Genomic DNA, 20005 nt, shown 5'->3' on the forward strand with positions numbered 1-20005 from the left:
TGCGTTTTCTGTATGTGCCTGGGTGTCTCTATATTCCCTTTGCCCTGTAACCATCCTTAAACCATTATACCTTACACCTTGATACCATCAATCAGTGCTTTGCAGGCTGTAGTCAGCTCATCACTTGAATTTCCTGGACTCAATAGTAGTAAGAAAAGATTAACATTAAAATTAACAACAAAGGGAAACCTCTGCCTGTCAGGAGGAGCAGCTTTGCGAGACAGGCGGCTGCACCGCTACTGCAAAATTTTGCGGTGTGTTAGGATTATGTGTGTCTTCCCTGACCCCAAAGTGCACTCAGTAATGATTGCGTGTGATTTGAACTCAAGCGCCTCTTTTAGAAAAATGCTTAGTCTTGCTTTAAAGACTAATTGAAGGCTACCATGTCTCTGGGAAAATCCTCCTAAATATTTAGAGCATGTTGTGTTATAAATCCCTGACAATAAAGTAAAACGTTCCTCCTCCCTTTCAGAGCATCTCTGAGATGGAGAGCACTCGAGGCTTCCTGTACATTAAAAGAAAAGCGTATGAGCAGTGAAAAATAAATTACTTCCACCGTGTAGTTTCATGTACTGCTCCCATACATGCCAGCCCTATTCCTATAGAAACTGGTGGCGTATGGGTTTGATAGGCTGTGTTATCCAGTCAGGAAGCCACTTGGCTTTGAGAAATTGAATTGCATTTATTAATTCTGAAATGCTGTTGAATTAAACAGCTGCTAAGCACCGACACTGTAATCTCATATTTGTAATGACTCTGGAGGTTGCTGGGTAATGAAAATATAAATGCTGTGACCTGGAAAGAAATTAGAGACCTCATAATCACTAAAAATGGGGTTGGCATCCTTCGTGTTTTCAAAGGGCTGGAAATCAAGATCGGGTCATTACAGAGTTGAGGGAGGTCTTGGAAACCTGCGGGTGGAAATCCGGAGTTACTTCTCTGTGCTGGCAAGTTCATTCTGCCTCCCTAACTGGCTGTAAAGTCTGGTTCCATTGATATTAGCGGGTATGTTTGGTGGAGGTTTTGGCCCCAATGCGATGGTTGTGATGGCAGCCCTTGCCAGCACAGACTCTGCACCGAGCGAGGACTGAAACATCGCTGGGCGGCAGTGGGTTCGGGGCATTAAAAACTGCTTATAGGGAATATGCAGTGTGTTTCGACTTGGTCAAATAGCTAAATACCTTTTTCTCTTCTAAAGGATGATCATGGCTAGGGTTTGCTGGGCAAATTCCAGCTGTGGATAGGTGAGTACCAGGGAATCCCGAGCCCAGGGTGCCATTGCTCTGCTGTTGCGCTGCTGCAGATGCTGCCGAGCTCACTGCTTTTAATCAGCAAAACCAGTAATGAACCCACTTAATGGTTTCAGTCCCTTGTCTCTGCGCTTCTACAACTTGAGCTTTTGAGGATTTAAGACCACAGCCTGACACCTCAGGAGATCATCCCAGCACGGCTCTGCGCCTGGAAACAGGCAGCAGCCTGGGTGAAAACCTCCGGCAGCACAGGATTTCAGCCAAGGGTGGGATGCGATTCCCTCTGGGCTTCGCTGTATCCGTTAGGTAACATTTGTTGGGGAAACAGCAGCGCTCTGTGTGGGTGAGCTGCAGAGAAGTGCCATCTCTCCACGTTATTCAGCTGGAAGGAAAGAAAACCGCATTGAGAAACCTCTGTGAAAAAGGAAAATAAATTGTTCCTGGGCTGCTCATGTGGCTCAGCAACGGATTTTAGTCTGGAAACTGTATATTGAAAGTATTTAGTCAAGCTGCTGTTCTTTGCAGCCTGCAATGAATGCACCAACAAGACAGTGTGGCTGTTTATTTTGGTTTTCTCCCTAACGAATTTTTATATTTGTTTATTGTGTGCTTCTTCATAGGCATTCTATTTAAGTGAATAATATTTGCCTGGGAACCAATTTTTTTATCTCAAAGGTAGTTCAATAAAATGGCTCATAGTCCCACATACCAGAATAATCCGCGTTTAACACACACAAACCCGCTGAAACCTGAACTGACAGGATCGAAGCGCGTTGTCTCCAAACCAACACCGGGCACTTTTAACCTTGGTGTGAGTTTCCCTGTTCTTATTATAGCCTCAATCAAGTGAAAGAGCCAAAGGAAAAAATAGTCTGGGGGAGGGGGGAGAAGAACGCGTTTGCCTTTGGCACGTTCTTGAGATCTTGAGCGTGGTGGCCACTCGTTTCTCCCTGGCTTTCTGCAACAAGACCAGCCCGGCTCTGAAACCAAGCTGACACCTGGCCTCTTTTGGCATCCCATGCTTTGTTGATGTTTTAAAAATAACACTAAAGCACTGGTCTAACACTGGGTTAAGGCGTCAGGATGACGATGCTGGAAACCACTGTCCTCCCCTGGTAGGCAGGAGAGAGGCGGCTGGTCCCCTGGAAGCTGCTGCCAACCACATGGACTGTTTGCAAAAGATGGGCGCGGAGAATTAAAAGGGCATCCCTGGTTCTGTTCATCTAGGTCAGTAAGCAGGTATTTGATGGTGGTAGCGGTCACGCTCGATCTGAACTAGGAGTGGGTGAAGCTAGTGAAGTCAGGGTTGTACCATCCCAAATCTCCAGTGCGTGTCTAAAACCTGTGTTTTTCCTCCATTAATTTAATCAAGGCAGATTATTTTTAAAAAGACCCCGCAATTCATTAAGGGTATAATTATCTTTATAACTAGCTGCTCCTGGCAGATTTTTCCCTCTCCTGATTTGCAGTCAGCCAGCAGTTGGTTTTCAGCATGCCTGGGTTTTGATTCCCATTCTCCTTCCCTCCCCGCCTTTCTCAGCTGGTTTTGATTTTATTTTACTTACTAAATGATTTTTTTGGGGGAAAGAAAAGTATTTGTCATTCTGTCTTATGCAGAATCATGTTTAGGGACATGTAAGATAAGTCCCGTTCCTGCACATGTGCTTGGCAGCCGCTAATGAGTAACAAGGACATACCGTAACTGGTGCTGATACATCTGGGAAACCGAGACACGGAGAGAAACTGGACCAGGGTCCTGGCTCTCTGAACAGCCTATTTCAGTGTATTTAAGAGTTAATATTATTTGACAGCAATACTATGTGGCAAAAAGCGAACCCCTTGTGACCCAGCTAACCACGACTGTCCTGCACTGGGCAATGTGTTGCAAAGTACCAGCATTTATTTTGCATTTTAATTGTAATCAGATATTCTGCATCTTACAGGAGCCATTATGTGGAAACCTGTATCGGAACGATGTTAAATGATCCTTCGTTTGGGGAGGGCTCAGCTGTTACATTGTAGGTGCAGGAAAGGTGCTTTCTGAGGTGCTCTATAAAATACTGAACTTGGAAGAGGAATAACATTGTGCAGCGGTATCTCTGCTATCCAGGCATCTCCTGAGCACGGCAGGGATCCAGCTAGAGGGGCTGGGGAAACTCTTTTCTGTGGGCTGGTTGAGGCAATCACTTGATACTTTTGTGAGTCCCTGTATTTTGCAGTAATTTAGTGCTTTGGAAGCCTTACACCATCCCAAAGCACTTCCATGTTTCTTAAATCCCTCAAATCTTCAGAAAACTAATCACTTTCATATTTAGGAGAACTGGAGCTGTCCTTTCCACGCAGAACCTAAATGCCTTTAAGCTGATTTATTAACTCAGTGTAGAAAAGTGGAACTTCATCCAGTGGGACCCTGCTCCTGGAACGGTTATTCCCCTTCATTTTATTACAGAAAGCAAAATAGGTTGCCTTTTTTTTTTTTTTAATCCAGTCAGCGCTAAGGAGATATTTTGCATACAGCTGAACATAATCATGAAACCCAAAAGGGTATCTGAAGTTTTAATTTTGGCATCCTGTTGTGCCTGCGAAGAAATGTAGTGATTTATCCATTGAGCTGATGCTTTGATGATTTGTAGTCATTTTTGCTAGAATGGGGGTGTTTGAGTTTTTGCTATCATTTTATAGTTAATCTCAAGCATTACAAGAGGGCACAAAATAAACTGCCTAAAAATAACTGCCAGTGAATTATTTGTTGAAGTTGAGGTCAGAGCCAGCTGCCTGAAAGCAATGCCTGTTCTGGGGATTTTTTTTAATTTTTTTTAAATTATTTTTTAAAGCAAGTGCCTTATTAAGCTGACGAGGCAGGACACTTCCAGCCAGCGGATTTGATGGTATTTTGTTCATTGGTGGTCGGGGTTCCTGTTCAGGCCGGGTTGTGAGTTGGGGGGGTAGCAGGGGCAGGGTAGCACGGGTCACCCGTGGGTGGGGGGGATGGCGAGGCAGGAGCTCTGCCGTGCCGATGCCGGGCAGGAGGTGGGCAGCGTTATCGGCAGAGGTAGGCAGGTGAAATCCTGCCTGGGCAGGCTCAAGGCCATAGTGGCTTTCATTTCGGTCTCCCAAATTGTTTTCCTCCCTGGAAGAGCTGCCACCCTGGGTGCGGGGGACCCCTTCTCTGGCCGGGGGATCCCTCCAATGCCCGGGGAGAAGCGTGGGCATCTCTGAAAGGCGCTTCAGGCCGGGTCCCTTGTCCCGTGGGAAAGCGGCTGCTGTGGCAGACAGGGCAGGCGCAGGTCCCCGGAGGGACGGGCAGGGAAATCTCCATTATTATGTGGATCCTTTGGCAGGCAGCGAGAGCCAGGACGCAGCAAGGAGGTATCACGCTGGGAAGAGAGAGGTGAGAGCAAAGGACTTCTGACCCATGTACTGGCCAGCTTCGTTAGCCCACCGCTCAAAAAGCAGCTCTAATTAGGGACCTAGCTACGGGGCTGATTGCTGGCTCCAGCGAGCGGGGACTGGAGCTGCTCCGCCCGCCTCTCGCCGCGGCCGGGGGAAAGCAATCGCAGCGCTCGGGCGCAACACGCTTTGATAAAAACATGGTGCCCGGTATTGCTTCAGAGCGAGTCACAGACAATGTGTTTATCGAAAAACCATCTGGCTGCCTCAAAAATAGGTAGGGATGTAGTCAGTGGTAGCATTTTGGTGCTGCATGTCCTGTTTGCAGGTATGATGAGCGGACCGGGAGACACAGCGTGCCGGTACGGGGCTCCTGCGGTCACTGGGCTGGCACTTGTGCCGAGAGCCGTGTCCGGCTGCTGGTGTGCAGCTGAGCTGGAGCCGATGCTTATTCATGATCCGCTTGTTTCCGTTCGACCTTCTCCTGTTACTGCCTTTTACCGTAAGTAAGTCTTCATGCCCAGTGACGTTTATCCCCAGAAGTGTTTCTGGAGCATCATGGCGCTGCCTCCAGCCTGATTTTTGTGAGGCGCAGCCCTCGCGCTGGCTCCGCTCCTCCGCTCATCCGGGCCACGGCCCCCCAGAAATGGGACTGCTGGGGATGCTCCTCTGGAAGCAGCGGTGGGACGGTGCTGGCAGGACCGCAGCACGCTCTTCAGACCCACCACGTGTTGTGCTTCATCCTTGAAGATGTGGAAGCCTTTGGCCTCTTTGGAGGGCATCTGCCGCCCAAGCTTTCCATGTGGCCAGGTCCCTAACAGGGGACCGTCCCCAGCCTGGCCGAGCAGGGGCTGACTTTCTACCCATTCTGCATTCGGGTATCCGCTGTCTCCTAAGCCAGCAAGGTTTTACACTGACCCTCGCCGCAGCTTATGCCCCTGGCATGGCACCTCCCACCACGGTGGTCTTGTTTTGCTTTAATGGGTTTCAGGGTTTAATGGAATTAGCCGACAAGTATTTATTCGGGGTCGGGGGAGGCTGTTTCGTGAGCAAGCCCAGGTGGAGGGGGATGCAGCGCACAGGCCTGGAGAGCCCGAGGGGAAGGCTGTGGCGATGCTCTGCCCCGGCACTGTGGTGCCTGCAGCTCGCTCCCCAAAGCAGCATGAGCAAAGCCACAACCATGCACATGTTTTTCAGGGGAATATCCAATTTCCTAAAATTGAGCGTTCCTAGCCCTGTCTCTTTTCATTTAACATCTTTTCCCTGCCGCAAGGCTTTTTTTTTCCTCCCAGCTGGAGTGACTTCTCTCCCATCCAAGTTTCCCAAGTCCTCCAGTCCTTTAAAAGCTTTTGTGGCTTCACGGCAGTGAAGCTGTCAGACAAGTAAAATACGGGGTGAGCCCTCCATCTGCAGACCTCACTGGGGAGCTCCGGCCATGCTTTGTAACCACATCTATGCCATGCTTACAGACCACTCTGTTCAGGTAGGACCTGGGTAGTTTCCTTCTGCTGCTCCATCTGCAGCCCCCCAGGGTGGAGGGGAGGCAGGGAGGCGGGGATTCTCCTTCTCTTCTCTAAAGCAAGCGGTGGCAGCATGTCCAAGACATGGCAGATGTTCCCCCCCACCTCCCAGCATCTGCTCTGCCTCCAAAATCCTCGCTGCGCGGTGACTCAGCAGCGTGTTGAAAAATCCCCGCTCCCTTTCAGCACGTGAAAACCCCCGAATCCCATGAATTCCCTCTTAATTTACATCCTGAATGGCTACGTTGGGAAGGAAAATCCTGCAGATTAAGGGACAGTGTCACAACACACCAAGCGAACAAGCGTGCAGCAGGCAGGGGAGGCAGAGGCTGCCTGGTTTTGGGACCCGAGGACACTCCAGAAGCATCAGAGTGGGTTTGGGACAGAGCGGCTCTCTGAATTAATGCTGCTGCGATGAGAAATGCCCTTCTCACATTAAAGAAGATGGTGGGTGACTGCTTTGGGTGGCCAGTGGGTCCCTCCTTGTCCTGACATCCCCAAGCCTGACTCCAGCTGTGTGCCTGTGGGTTGCCAGTGTGGGGGACAGGCTCTTCCCATGGGCTCACCTGCTGCCTGCCAAGCAGCTGCATCCCTATGGTGATCGGGAATTAGGAGCATCTCTGCGAGGACTTTGAACACCTCCATGTATTTTTGAGGTCCCTAAACTGGATGCGGGGAGCCTGGTGCTTTGCTGTGGCAAAAGCAGCAGCTCATCCAATCGGGCATTAATAAATGAAATTTTTGAGATGCTTGAAGTTCGTATCATCCATTTTCCTTGGCCAAATTTATTTGGTCAGCGGTGGCAGCACAGTAGCTCTGGCAGCTGCAGGCCTGGTGGATAGGTGGCTGTGGGCTCCTTTTCTGCCTGTTAAATAACAATTATGGCTTTTCTGCATCTCCTAGTGCTTTACAGAAGATGCCAAGATGATGGTCCTTGCCTGCAGTTGAGGAAAGGGAGGTGCCTTGAGTTAAAAGCTGTTTCTTGGGGCAGGAGAGCAGCTTGAGCAGGGGGGCTGTGCCCAGGGAGGGCAGCGTGGAGACCCCTGTGCTCTCCTCCCACCCCGTTTGCTGGGCTCGGGAGGAAAAGGTGTCCTGAGCCATAACGCAACGCTCCTCTAACCTGGGCTCGGAAATCACCACGAAGGAGATGCTGAAAGCCTCCATGGACATTCCCCTGCAGCGAGCTGGTAGTGAGAGGGAAAGATGCTGGAGATGAAATATTGCCAAGCTTGGAAGGGAGGAGGGGACCAGAGGAGCTGCCTGGGGAGAAGTTGGGCTCAGCCTTCACGGGAAGGGATGGGGATGGGGATGGGATGGGATGGGATGGGATGGGATGGGATGGGATGGGATGGGATGGGATGGGATGGGATGATCCTGTGCTGGTGGTGGGGCTCGGTCAGTTCTGCTTGAGATGGGGTGGGTCTCTGTCTCCCCTACAGTTGCCTGCAGGGTTTGGCCACCTCCATCCACCTCGCCGTTCCCAAGCCACCGCACAGCCCCGACAGCCCCAGGAGCCGGTGCCGGACCCCAGCAGCTTGGGGTGGGTACCAGTGGCCCTGGTCTGACCCCTCTAGGCAGGGAGGAGAGGCTTTAAAAATGCATTCCCAGTGCAAAAACAGGACAGAAATAGCTCTGCCAGGGCTCGGAGGTTTCGTTTGACCGTGGGGGTGCATCCCAGGCTGTCAGCAAGCAGAGGTGTTAGCAGATGGCTCCCTCCTTTCTGGTAGAGAAATAAATAGTGTTGAGCCAGCTACCCTGTCATTCCCCAACACCAACATCTGCATTTTTCTGTCCCCCAGCTCCAACCAAAGGGGGGTTATGCATTTGCTAAGCACCAGCTTCATTTCTTCCTGGTGAACCAAGGGAACATTTGCAAGCTCTGAAGCCTTCGCTGAGCTGGCAGCTGCCCAAAACAGCCCCGGCGGGAGGTATATTTTTAAGCAGAGGGTGCCAGGCCCTTCCTGGGGGTTATGGGGCTGCAGATGCTGGAAGGGGCAGTTGTGCCTTTCTTCCTGCTTCTCCCCAGCTGACGTGGGTGACTTCCCCTCTCTCTCATGTTTCCTGGTGTGAGGTTTCTTGCGCAAGACCTGAGGTTCCTGCTAGGTTATGCAGTGTTTTGGTTTTTAAGCCCTATCCAGAGCTATACCCCCGGTGGTCTTCAGAGCCTGGTGCGAAAGGTGCTCCTCGCATGGTGAGCTACAGAGAAGGTTGGTCCCCAGCACTGGGCTTGTACCTCTGTTGGGGCTCAACCTGCTTTTTGGAGAAAACATCTGACTTTCTAATACCACCGTGGGGGCCAGAGGCCATGTACAAAGCGGCAGGCTGGAAATGCCCTCCCATGCCAAATCTGGCTTTGTCTGGGGAGTACAAAATCAGGCTTAGGAGAAGGTGTGGATAGGTACAGGCAGGAGATCCCCAGGGCAGGTTTGCAGCAACACCGCCAGTTCCCATGTTGGCAGTTTGCAGGCGCCAGCCGGCGCCCAGCCCAGCCCTTTACATGCCACCACTGTTCGGTGCAGTGGGTTTATTTTTAGTCCTGTGAGCACTTGCTCCGTCCCCTGCAAAACCATCTGCTGCCTCTAGCAGGGCTGGTTTGTTGGCTTTGAGTCAACAAAGCAAAGCCCCCCCCCCCCTAGTTTTCAATTTTTTCGCTGCAAACCAGGATGTTTTTCACGCTCATCTCCTGCCTCTTGCCCCCATGTCCCCTGCCTGCCCTGCCACGAGTGTTTTGGATGAGAAGTTTTGGGCTGGGTCTGATCCTTCCCTTGGCTTCATGCTTCAATCTGGGCAGAGCACCGGGATGCTGGGAGGGGAGTCGCTCCGACGTGACCCAAGGATGCTCCCAAGGGTGCTCAAGCCCCTTCGTGGGAGGTACCAGATCTCACCAGGCTTAAGATGAAAACTGGCGCTTAATTATGTTGAGTTACTAGTTAGCAATAGACATGGCGGCTCTACTGAGTGAAAGTGAAGATGCTGAGAAATGCATTTGGTGAGGACTGGCTCAGCTGGTCTGTTTGTAAATGTGGGTCCCAACACAAAGGGAAGGTTGAAAAGCAAAATGAAGCAGCCTGAGGCTAATGAACATGCGCTCCCCATGCACAGAGCAGCTTTCAAGGCTTCCCAGGGCTGTGCCTGCAAAACCCGCACTCAGAACCTGCTCTCCCAGAGCCATGCGGTACTTCTGGCAGGGACACGGGGCTGTGGTCCCCACTGGAGGTTTTTGTCACCAGGGCGAGTGGCCTGGCAGGGACGGCTGCGAGTCCAAGGTGGCTGGGGGATGTTGGCAACGAGAGAGTGGGACAAAATCAGGTTTGGGTTTAGCCACAAGCAACCATCTCCTTCCCAACATCGTTCCCAGCTGGTGAGTACCCGGTTTGGCAGCATGCAGCACATCTGTCCAGCTGGGTTTTACCTGGTTTATTCTCTCAGGTTTGTACCAGCCGGGGCACAATTCGTCCCACTGGATGGGGACATGGCAAAGGCAGGGCTGAAGGCACGCTCAGCATATGAACTCCAGATTTCCAGCTCTTGTTGGGTTTTATTTTGCAACCAGGTCCAAACCATGAGGCTTGTTCGCAATAAAACAGGGCAAACAACCACACTGAAAAGGAGGGGAAAACAAACTGTTTTCATCTGGGGCTTGTTGAGAGAGCTAATCATTTCACAAGGCAGGGGGTCACAGCACTGGGAGAAGCCCAGGAGAAGATATTAGGATGTTGTTCTCTGAGCCCAGAGCTTTGCTGGTGCTTGGGTTTAGCTCATTGCCAGCCCTGCTGTGAGTGTCACTTTGCAATTATCTGCGATCTTTTGGGGTTTAATGAGACCCTAAGACTCTAAGCTTTTAGATGAATAACTGGCTATTTTCTGCTCTCTGCTATGAAGCCCTGAATGGTTTCCACCAAAAAAAAACCCTGCTGGTCCAGCCGTAGCAGGATGGTCTGGTGACTACTCTGCATGCATAGTCAAATAGTTTCATCCTTCATCCAGCACCATCAAGGGGTGTCGTGGGCTTGGGGGGTCAAGCTCCCCTGTTTTCTGAATAGCAGTGAGCTACAGGCGTGCTCTGTGGGGATGGCAGCCCCTCCAACAGCACCCAGTGGGTGCCACTGAAAGCGTTCACAAATTAGGGTGTCTCCAGTTCCCATCCTGATGGCCCTCAAGGGCTTCCTTCTTGGATGAGACTGCAAACGGAGGGTACAGTCCAGGCGCTGGGTGAGGAGTCTTCATCTGCAGGAGCCACGTGGCCGATGGCTTGGGGCTGCCCTGGCTGCGCCTTGAGAAACCCAGCAAGTCCAGAAGGACACAGCGTGTTAGTCCACCTTGGCGGGATCTCCCCAAAAATGAGACTGCCTTACTTGGGACTTGCTGCCCCAAACTCTCCATATATTCCCAGCGCGCTCGCATCGTGGGCAGCATCCGGAGGTCGAATGGCAGAGGTGGCGAGGCTTGCAAAAAATGCTGACAGGCTCCGTTGTGATGCCTGGGAACTGGGTCCATCAGCGCTGGCATCGCTTTGACCTCCTGTGCCACGCCAGTCTGAAATGCTTATCTGTTCTCAGGCTCTGCGGTCCTCCCTGCCTCTGCTTCCCCCTGGGGTTGGCTGCACATCCCAGCAGGATGAGCCCAAGAAGTCCCAGAAAACTGGGGAGAAAATGGCTGGAGACCAAAGAATTATGCAAGAGGGGATAGCGATGTGAAATGCAAAACTTTTCTTGCAGGGAAAGCTCAGCGCTTTCTGCTGGTGAACCGTCACTGTGGCAAGTGTGTGGGCTCTGCAGGGGTGGCGGGAGGAAAAGGAGGAGGTGGTGTCCACCAAGTTGTTTTCTGGAGCTGCGAGCCCAGAGCTTTTGGCCCAGACTCCAGCTATAAGAAGTGCAACAGAAGAAAGTCCAGTTATTTTCCCAAATTTTTTGTAACAATTCAGGGCCAACACTGTTTTTCTGCTGAAATACATGAGCAATTTGGGTTTATTTGCAGCTAACCCTCAGTAAGCTGAACCCCGGTAGACGTTTGCTGGGACTCTCCGGGACATCAATCTCAGAGCAATCAAGAGGACCTGGGATGCCTGAAAAAGCCTTCCCTCCAATCACTTCCTCACTGCTGCTCTCCACATGTTCTCTGTGAGAAGGCAAATTAAGGATCCTTAAAGTTATGTCTTTTAACAGGCAATCAGTGCTCCTCTTGGCAGGGAAGGGCGTTCATCAACAGTCATGCAGGTCCCCACGCTGAGATAAACACCACGTTGGATGGTGCCTCCTTCCAGCAGAAAGACAGCTTTGCACACAGAAGGCAGCGTGCACACATGCTGCAAGGATGAATTTTGGACAGCTCGCGGTGGTATCACCTATATGGATGCACAGGCAGGGGAGACAGGAGAAGACGGAGATAACCCCCTGTTCCGTGTCTAGGCGGCACCTAAAGACCAAGCAGGGCTTTGGAGGTACGGCATGGCGCCAGTGTGATGTTCCCAGAGGATGACTGCATTCCTGCAGTTCCCGGTGCCATTTTTCCCAAGGGAGTGGGAGCACCAGGGGCACGCAAGAAGGGAGCACTCTTGGAGGAAGCTCAGCCTTGGTATAGTCGGGTTTTGGAGCTCATTTATTCAGTAGCTCCTTATAGCCTTCACAAATGGATGCTGCTAAGTACAGAGATGTGACCGCTCCAGAGCTCGGTTATTTACAGCTCACTGCAGCTGACTTGCGCCGCCTCCGTCAGCAGGACGGGGCGGGGGGGGGGGAAGGGAAAGGAAAACCTTCTGAAACAAAAGCCAGGAGATATAAAAATCCCTCCCTGCTTTTTTCCCCATTGTTACAAACCCTGAGCCCGTCCCAGCCTCATGTGTCAATAAACGTGAGTTTGGGGGAAATATGGGAAGCAGCAGAGAAATATCTGTGGGTTTAGGTGAGGACTGTGTGGAAATGTGGCAGGAGCTTCTCCTCGCTTTGACCTTAAAATGTGCATTTAAAGCTCAAGCCAGTTCTCCCTGGCCAGCTGAAAACAAAAGAGCTTTTCGGCCTCGCTGTGCCCAGCTCCATCCTCACAGCATTTACACAACAGGCTCTGTTGAGCCTTGCTCCTCTTGGATGCTCTTTGCCTCTGATGCATAAAACAAAAGAACCCTTCACAATGTTAAAAATTCAAATGTCCTCATGAAATGTCTCAGTCACTGGCTGATGGGTCTGGTTTCCCCAGTCCCCCAAGGAAAAGGATTTGCAGTTGGCATCTGCAGTGTTCGCTGCTGCCGAAGGCAAGTCCTCGTGGGGAAGGCAGAGCTCCTGGAGAACATTGCAAAGAGCTGCCAGGGAGGGGAAGAAAGGTGGTGATGTGCCTGCATAGGACCTTCAGAGCTGAGACAAGAGGCAGGAACAAAGTGCAAGCATACAAGTCAGACGCTCAGGGATGACGAAGCCCATGCGCTGGCTCTCTCCTGGCTGCCCCCACCCGTACGCAGCCCACGGCCATGGCCAACCCAGCAGTGGCTTTTGAGCCGCTTTGATTGGCAAGTGCTTGAAGCTCCCTGGGGTTTTGTTTTCACTTGGTTTGGGTTAGTTTTTTTTCTTTTAATAGTGGGGCTCATTTTCATGCTGACTACCAGATATGTGTGGCTTGCAGCTACTCGAGCAGGTGTTGCAGCCAGTTTGCAGTTCTGAGTTGCTTCGTCCCCATGGTTTATTTAGTGTTTCTCCACCCAAGGTGGACCTCCCTGTTAAGGTGTTTTCCTCTAGGTCTGTTCTGCAGGAGCAGCTGTGTGGTCATCAGGAAATGTTTGGGCATCTCTAAGGATCGCTGGTTTTGTGGTACAAGTGATGACTTCTGTCTAGGCTCATCCATGCTAATTGGGAGTGGGGAGGAGTGAAGCCAGGTGAAGTTAACTTCTGCTTCTCTTTCTTCTTGTGCTGTATTGCTGTTGAATTTCTTAAAGCAGCTTTGTCTTCCTCAGTTTCTCTCCATCCTTTGCGTGCCTCACTCATTTCTGCCTGGCTCTGTTTCCTGCTTTGCTCCTCAATCCCCTCAGCTGGCTACTTTTTAATCTGTTTGCCTCTCCTGCTCTCCTTTCTCCCCTTATGCAGCTCTCTCCTGCTCCACGCTCGATGCATTTGCCGGCGGCATTTTCTCTGCAAGTTGTTTGTCCGGCCACGTGATGGGCATAATGTTTGCAAGGTGCTTGTCCTTCACAGTCCGGTGCACAGTCTTCACCGAGGGGTGACCCCTCGGGGTGACACCTCAACCTCCCTTTGATGCTGGTGCTCACTCAGCCGTGTCACTTGTTCACTTGATTCATCCATATTGGAAGGGATGGGAAGGGAGAAAAGCCTCCCAGCCATCAATCATCCTTGAGCCTGCCCAGACTGAGATTTGCAGTCCAGCTCTCGTGAAAATATTGCACCTCCCGCCCTCCTCCTCCTCGCTCAGCACTTTGCTTCAGCATCCCGAACCTTCCCATATCAGAGCAGGGCTTGTCTCTGGCTGAGGTCGTGTTGTGCAGGTGCTGTAGGCAGAGCCTCTGGGTGGTATCAGTTGGGGAGAGCTTTAGATTATGATAAACTCAGTTTTATTATGGCAGCAGTGAGGGTTTAGCGCTCCTTAACTTCCCTCCCTTGGCTTGATAACTCACGTTGTGTTATCTTGAGCCGGACTGAAGCTGCTGCTGCAGTGGGAGGCAGCATGGAAGCCCTTCAGCCATCCAGAAACCTCGCCCAGAGGTCTGGGGGCCCCTCACCACCCAAATCCCCCAGCAGGTCTGGAGTTCCTACCCATTGCCATAGGATGCTGGTACCTAAGCGCTCTGAGGATTTGGGGGCTGCAGAGGGACCACTCAAGGAAGGCATCCCCTGGTCAGGAGCCACTGGCAATGTGCCATGACTTTCATATGCAGTCTGCTAAATAAGTAGCTAAATTCTGTTTTATTAAAAAATAAGATAAAAATAAAAATAAAGCCCTACTCTTTTGCACAGTTATTCACACGTAGCAAAAAATAGAGCTGGTATGCGATGACTGCCTGCAATGTACTCCAGAAGCTGCAAAGGCACTAGCTGGCACTTTGGGACCAAGGGAAAGATATTATTTATAGCCAGGCTCAGTAAATCATTCCTCCGAAGGGTTTTTTCCTTTGAGCCTGCTCCCTCTTCCCTTTGTAGCATTACTGTCCTTTTCCCTTTCCACTCGTTAGCAACATTGCACTAATTGTGCACAAACTTGTAGGGAAGTAAGCAGCGCCTCTTCCTTCTCCAGTCCTGAACCAGAAGGCACCATGTAGCAGGGATGTGTACCCAGAGGTGAATTGAATCAGCACCATGCAGCCAGAGATGAATTTCACCATGATTGTCCTTGTGCTCCATCGGAGACGGATATTTGTTTCCAAGTGTGGCACTGTGCAGATAATTTTTAAGGGGTCCTTTGCTCAGCGGCAGTGGGGATCTGGCTGGGAGCCATGGGGTTATTCCCCAGCTTCCCCAACACCCTTACTCTTTTCGTAAACTGAAGAACTGGGAATTTAAAGTCCAAAGATGTGTGTCAAGTTATCAGCAGAGAAGAAATGTGCGTCCTTACTTATTTATGACTTACTTGGCATATATTGAATAATTGATTTATCTCATGTCAGGCACTTTGGAGGGTAACACAGGATGATGCTGCAGGGTCAGAGGGATGTGAAGAGGGAAATAAAACCCTGAGAAGGAGGTTTTGAAGAAGCTGGTTGAAAGTGGAGTTACTTTGATGTCCAGCTTTGCTTTGGCAGGTGCCCTCTGCGTGAAAAGCTGTGGGGGGGACCACGCGATGGGGGGCAAGGGGCTGTCGTTGACCCACTGCAGCAGAGCCTAACCCCGCTCGCCCCTCGCCTGTCTTCCAGCCCATCACTTCATCACGGCGACGGCGTGCCAGGAGGCGGACTACGGCTGGATGATCCGGCACTACTGCCTGAAGCAGTTCCAGCTCAGCATGGAGGGCATCGGGCAGCGGCTCTGGTGCGACTGGGACGAGACTGTGGGGTAAGTGAGGTCCCTCTGCTCACCCCTCACTTCCTGGCATCCCGGGACTGCCTGCACCCACCTTTGATTTTGGGGTGTAAGGAGGTCAGTGGTGGGTTTTATTTCGGGGGGGGGGGAAACAAATGTGCCGTTTCGCTCTGCTTTGCTGCCGATGCTGCCCCAGCTCCATCCCCGCTGGGTCCAGCTGAAGGGGCTTCTCCATCCTGGTTGCTTGTAGAGGGGCCACGAGGTGGGCTTGGAGTGGACGTTGTCTACCTGGTCTTCAGCGAGGCTTTTGACACCGCTTCCCATCAGCTCCTCACAGACAAGCTGGTGAAGTGTGGGCTGGATGAGCAGACAGCGAGGTGGGTTGAAAACTAGCTGAACAGCCAGGCCCAGAGGCTGGTGATCATTGGACAAAGACTGGTTGGATGCCAGTAACTAGTGGTGTACCCCAGGGGTCAATGCTGGGTCCAGTCCTGCTTAATCTCTTCATTAATGGTCTGGGTGATGGGGTAGAGTATGCCTTCAGCAAGTTTGCAGATGACACCAAACTGGGAGGAGTGGGTGACACACCAGAGGGTCATGCTGCCATCCAGAGGGATCTCAACAGGCTGGAGAAATCATAGAATCATTTAGGTTGGAAAAGACCTTTAAGATCATCGAGTCCAACCGTCAACCCAATGAGCCAACCCACCATCAGCCAAACGGGCTGATGGGAATGTCATGAAGTTCAACAAGGTGAAGTGCAAAGTCTTGCACCTGGGGAGGAACAACCCCAGATACCAGGACATGCTGGGGGCCATCCAGCTGGAAAGCAACTCAGCAGAAAAGGCCCTGGGTGTCCTGTTGGACACCAAGTTGAACATAAGCCAGAAACGTGGCCTTGTGGCATGAAGGTGACTGGTATCTGGGGCTGCATTAGGAGGATTGTTTCCAGCAGATTGAGGGAGGTGATCCTTCCCCACTATTCAGCACTGGCGAGGCCACCCCTGGAGCGCTGGTCCAGTTCTGGGCTCCCCAGTGCAAGAGAGACATGGACATATTGGAGAGAGTCCAATGAAGGACCACGAAGATGATGAAGGGGCTGGACTATATCTCCTATGAGGAAGGGCTGAGAGCTGGGGTGTTCAGTCCGGAGAAGAGAAGGCTCAGGGGGATCTTATTAACGTATACAAATATCTGAAGGGAGGGTGCAAAGAGGATGGAGCCAGGCTCTTCTTAGTGGTGCCCAGTGACAGGACCAGAGGCAATGGGCACAAACTGAAACACAGGAGATTCCCTCTGAACATCAGGAAACACTTTTTCACTGTGAGGGTGACTGAACACTAGCACAGATATTGCCCAGGGAGGTTGTGGAGTCTCCCTCCTTGGAGATGTTCAAAAACCATCTGGACATGGTCATGAGTAACCAGTTTTAGGTGGCTCTGCTTCAGCAGGGGTGTTCGGATAAGATGAGGTGGACCTCCAGAGGTCCTCTCCAACCTCGGCCATTCTGTGATTAAATGGGCTTTCAAGGAGCCCAACCTAAGCAGTGTTTGGAAACCAGGATGGTGGTCTTGCTCGATACAGTTATGTCCATATGAAGAAACCACATGCCCCGGTGGTGGAGCTTCAACAGGTGAAGACCACAGCTGTCTGCTACATGCTGGGTATCGATGTGCTAATAAGGCAGTAAATTGGGATCCCCGTCATGGCTCCATTACCTCTTCTGGTGACTCACTGCTTGAGGGACATATTTTCCATTAGATTTTTTCTTTTTTCTCAGCACTCAGGTTCTCCAGACAGTTCAAAATACCCTAACTCAGCTTGAAAACCCCATAAACCACTGAGGTGCCCTCAGACCCTCTCTATGAGAAAATCCTGGATCTGCTGGCTCGCCTGCTGCTTCCAGAAGTTGCTTGTTGATTTTTCTTAGCAACTAGAGGGAGAGGCTGGTACGGTATGGCATGGCATGGCAATCTACTGCTAAGCCTCCTGTTTGTAATCAGCGTCAAGGAATTAGCAGTAATGTATGATTTAGGAGAAGTGGAGATGTGGTCTGCTTTCCTGGCAGAGCACTTGACAGCATCCTTGGGGGGATAATGAGGGTGATAAGGGAACCCTATTTAATGCAGCAGCATCAAGGTGAGCAGGGATGTTGCATATGGGGAACATGCTGCTCTGTGGGATTTCTTTTTTGGCTTTTTTGGCATTTCTTTTCAGTTTTTTTTAATTGCAAACCACCTGAATGGTGCTTTCTTTGGATTGTCTCTTTCCTATTTATAATCAGCAGAGCTGAATTTTTCAGTACTGCCATGGCGTAAATCATTCTCCTGGTGAGATGGTTTTGACTGAAGTTGCGAAGACTGGTCTGGGGTGTCCGTGTGCTGGCGTGAGGGCCTGAAAAGAGAAAATAAAAACCCGTTCTCCATTCTGAGCTGGCTTTCCACATCATACAGTGTTGTTGGGCCGTGGCCTTTTTCTGGGAAAATGAAGCGGCGGACAAAAATGAGCTCTTGTGACACAAGGAGGGGGAGATTGAGGACAGTTGGAAATGGTGAGCAGATGTTGCCATATGCCATGAGTGTTTTGCACAAAAATTAGAGTTTTTGTAAGATTTTGGTTGATTTCCTGCTTCATGCCCTTTTCTTCTGTGCCAAATTAAAATCTATATATATATGTGTGTGTATGTAAACAGACATACATATATATATAGACAGCTTTTGAAAAGCACAGCTTGGTTTTCCTTCCCCTTTATCAGTGACAAAATGGAGGGGAAGAAAAGAGAGTGGAAAGACTGTGGGAGGTTTTCTGGTTCTGAGAAACCTCATCTGGTCCTCAGAAATGTTCAGGACTGCTGCCGTTGCTCCAGCCCCTGGCTGCCTTGGGGGGTCTCTGCAGGACCTGTCCCCCTCTGTTGACGCCTCTGGAGGCACCATCCAGACGTGGTCTAGATGTGCTGAGTGGCAGGAGTAGGGGATAACCACCTCCCTGGGTCTCCTGGCTGCGCTGGGGATGAGCTCCCACCCGTGGGGCCATCCCAGCAGAGCTGTCCCCAACCCCAGCTGTCCCCGTGCAGGGGCTGAGTGTGTCCCAGGGGCAGGACTTTTTGCTTTTGGTCCTGGTTTGGTGCTATCTGCAAGCTGGATGAAATGCAATCCATCTCCTCCTCCAGACCTTCAGTGAAGCCATTGCACAGGAAGCAGAAGTGTATTAAAGAGCTTGTTCTTTATCTCCGACATCCTGTTTTTTCTTCTAACTAGCTCCTACTAAACTTGTTATCCTTGAGGCACTTGGAGGAAATGTTGATAAACTTGCAGTGTTTAATTTGATTGCGTGAGCCCATTTTCTCTGTGCGAACACAAGGCTTGGGGTTATTTAAGAGATGACATTCCTCTGATCCTCCTGTGCTCTCGGGACGTTAGAAAAATCAGGTCCAAAAAACTCAGCTACTGCTGTAAATAAGCTGCTCTGCAAGGATATGGGTTTCGGGTGGCCATCTCGCTCGACACCCCTGCTCTCTGGGTGTGCGTGGCACTTACCATCCCCTTTTAGGAGAAAAAGTACTGTTAGGAGGTGTCCCAGGAGGAGTGGGCAGGGGGTGGCATAGGCTGGCTGGTTACCCCTCCGGCTTTAGGGGGAAGGACTTGACTTCCACCAGGCATGAGATGAAGAAATGGAAATAAACTGCCTGCCTAAAGCCCGTTTCCTCTCCATATTGTCCCCCAAACCAAGGAATTTTGATGCTTGAAACCTATCTGAAATGAGAAGGATAAATGTTTGAAGGTTTTCCCTCTGACAGGACCCGTACCATCAGCAGCAGCGGGTTTGGAGCTGTGATTTCTCGTATGCAGCATTTAGCAGGGAAATGCCCATTAGGCCCATCATTTACTGCTCGATTGAGAATGACATGATGGGAACATCTGGACAAATGAATTGCCTCAGCAGAGTTTGTAATTGTGGTTTATCGGTCCTATTTATAGGCTGCAGATTATCCTCCCATCTTACCCTTAGAGGTATTAACCAAGCTCTTGCATCACTGGTACCGCTGCGTTCAGATGTAACGGAGGGGTATCTCTGGGTCAGGAGTGTTTGGCGAGGTTGGGCTTGGGCCACATGAACACCAACTCTCTGAGAAGGTTTGTCCAACAACACCGTTGAGCTCTGCTGGCTTTCTTAGCTGTGCTTATTTGGGGAAAGTTGATGGATTTTGATATGCGAGTCTTCATCGTGTACCAGCGGGACTTGTGTGAGCTGTTACACCCTTCAGGAATGGGATGCCGGGTGGTTTTTAATGGACTCATTAGTTCCAGAAGTTGCCCATGAACACTGTCTCCTGGGAAGGGAGAAGGACTGCTCTGAGAGGTGTTTTCCCTTGGGTCATCTGGTTTCCTTCCCTCTCTTCCTGCCCAAAGGACAAGCGATCCGGCATGGCCTCGGATGCTCCCGCTGGAGCCGTGCGTGCCAGTGCCTGCTGGGTCAGCTGCCTGGGGCTGCTCACCTACCCAGTGGAGCCGGTCTCTCCAGCCCCTCCGTGGCGTTGTGCCGTGGATCCCTGGCCTGAGAGCAATTTAGACCGAGCACCCTGGTGTTTTGTTCTCCAGGGCTTGCAGCTGCCCTGTTATTTAAAAGCCAGACGATCATTTAGCTGGAGCTGCGTTGTGGGCTCCTCCGGTTCGTAGTGGTGGCTGAGCTGCTTTGACCGGGAGCTCAGCTGTGCATGACTAATTATCCCGATGATCAACTTGGCTATTTTGATTCCAGGTCCAAATTCATCGACGCGGCGACTGAGCCGGGGGGATTAGCTGTGGTCTTCCTCGGGGCAGCTATTTTGGGGACGTGGGGCACTGCTGGCAGAGCTGGGGCTGCTGGAGGGGTCAGGCTGCCGGCCACTCAC

At 51.1% G+C, this 20005-nt stretch overlaps 1 protein-coding gene across 1 annotated transcript in view; it reads left to right on the forward strand.

Annotated features, from left to right (window-relative positions):
- The window catches only part of LOC115342712 (RNA-binding protein 44), a 44287-nt gene that overhangs the window by 17918 nt on the left and 6364 nt on the right, over positions 1–20005 (forward strand). Inside the window, 1 exon segment of the mRNA XM_041124520.1 lies at positions 15009–15147. Within this exon segment, the coding sequence (XP_040980454.1) occupies positions 15009–15147 (139 nt within the window).

Source organism: Aquila chrysaetos, chromosome 6 (assembly GCF_900496995.4).
Source record: "Aquila chrysaetos chrysaetos chromosome 6, bAquChr1.4, whole genome shotgun sequence".
Lineage (NCBI taxonomy): Eukaryota > Metazoa > Chordata > Aves > Accipitriformes > Accipitridae > Aquila > Aquila chrysaetos.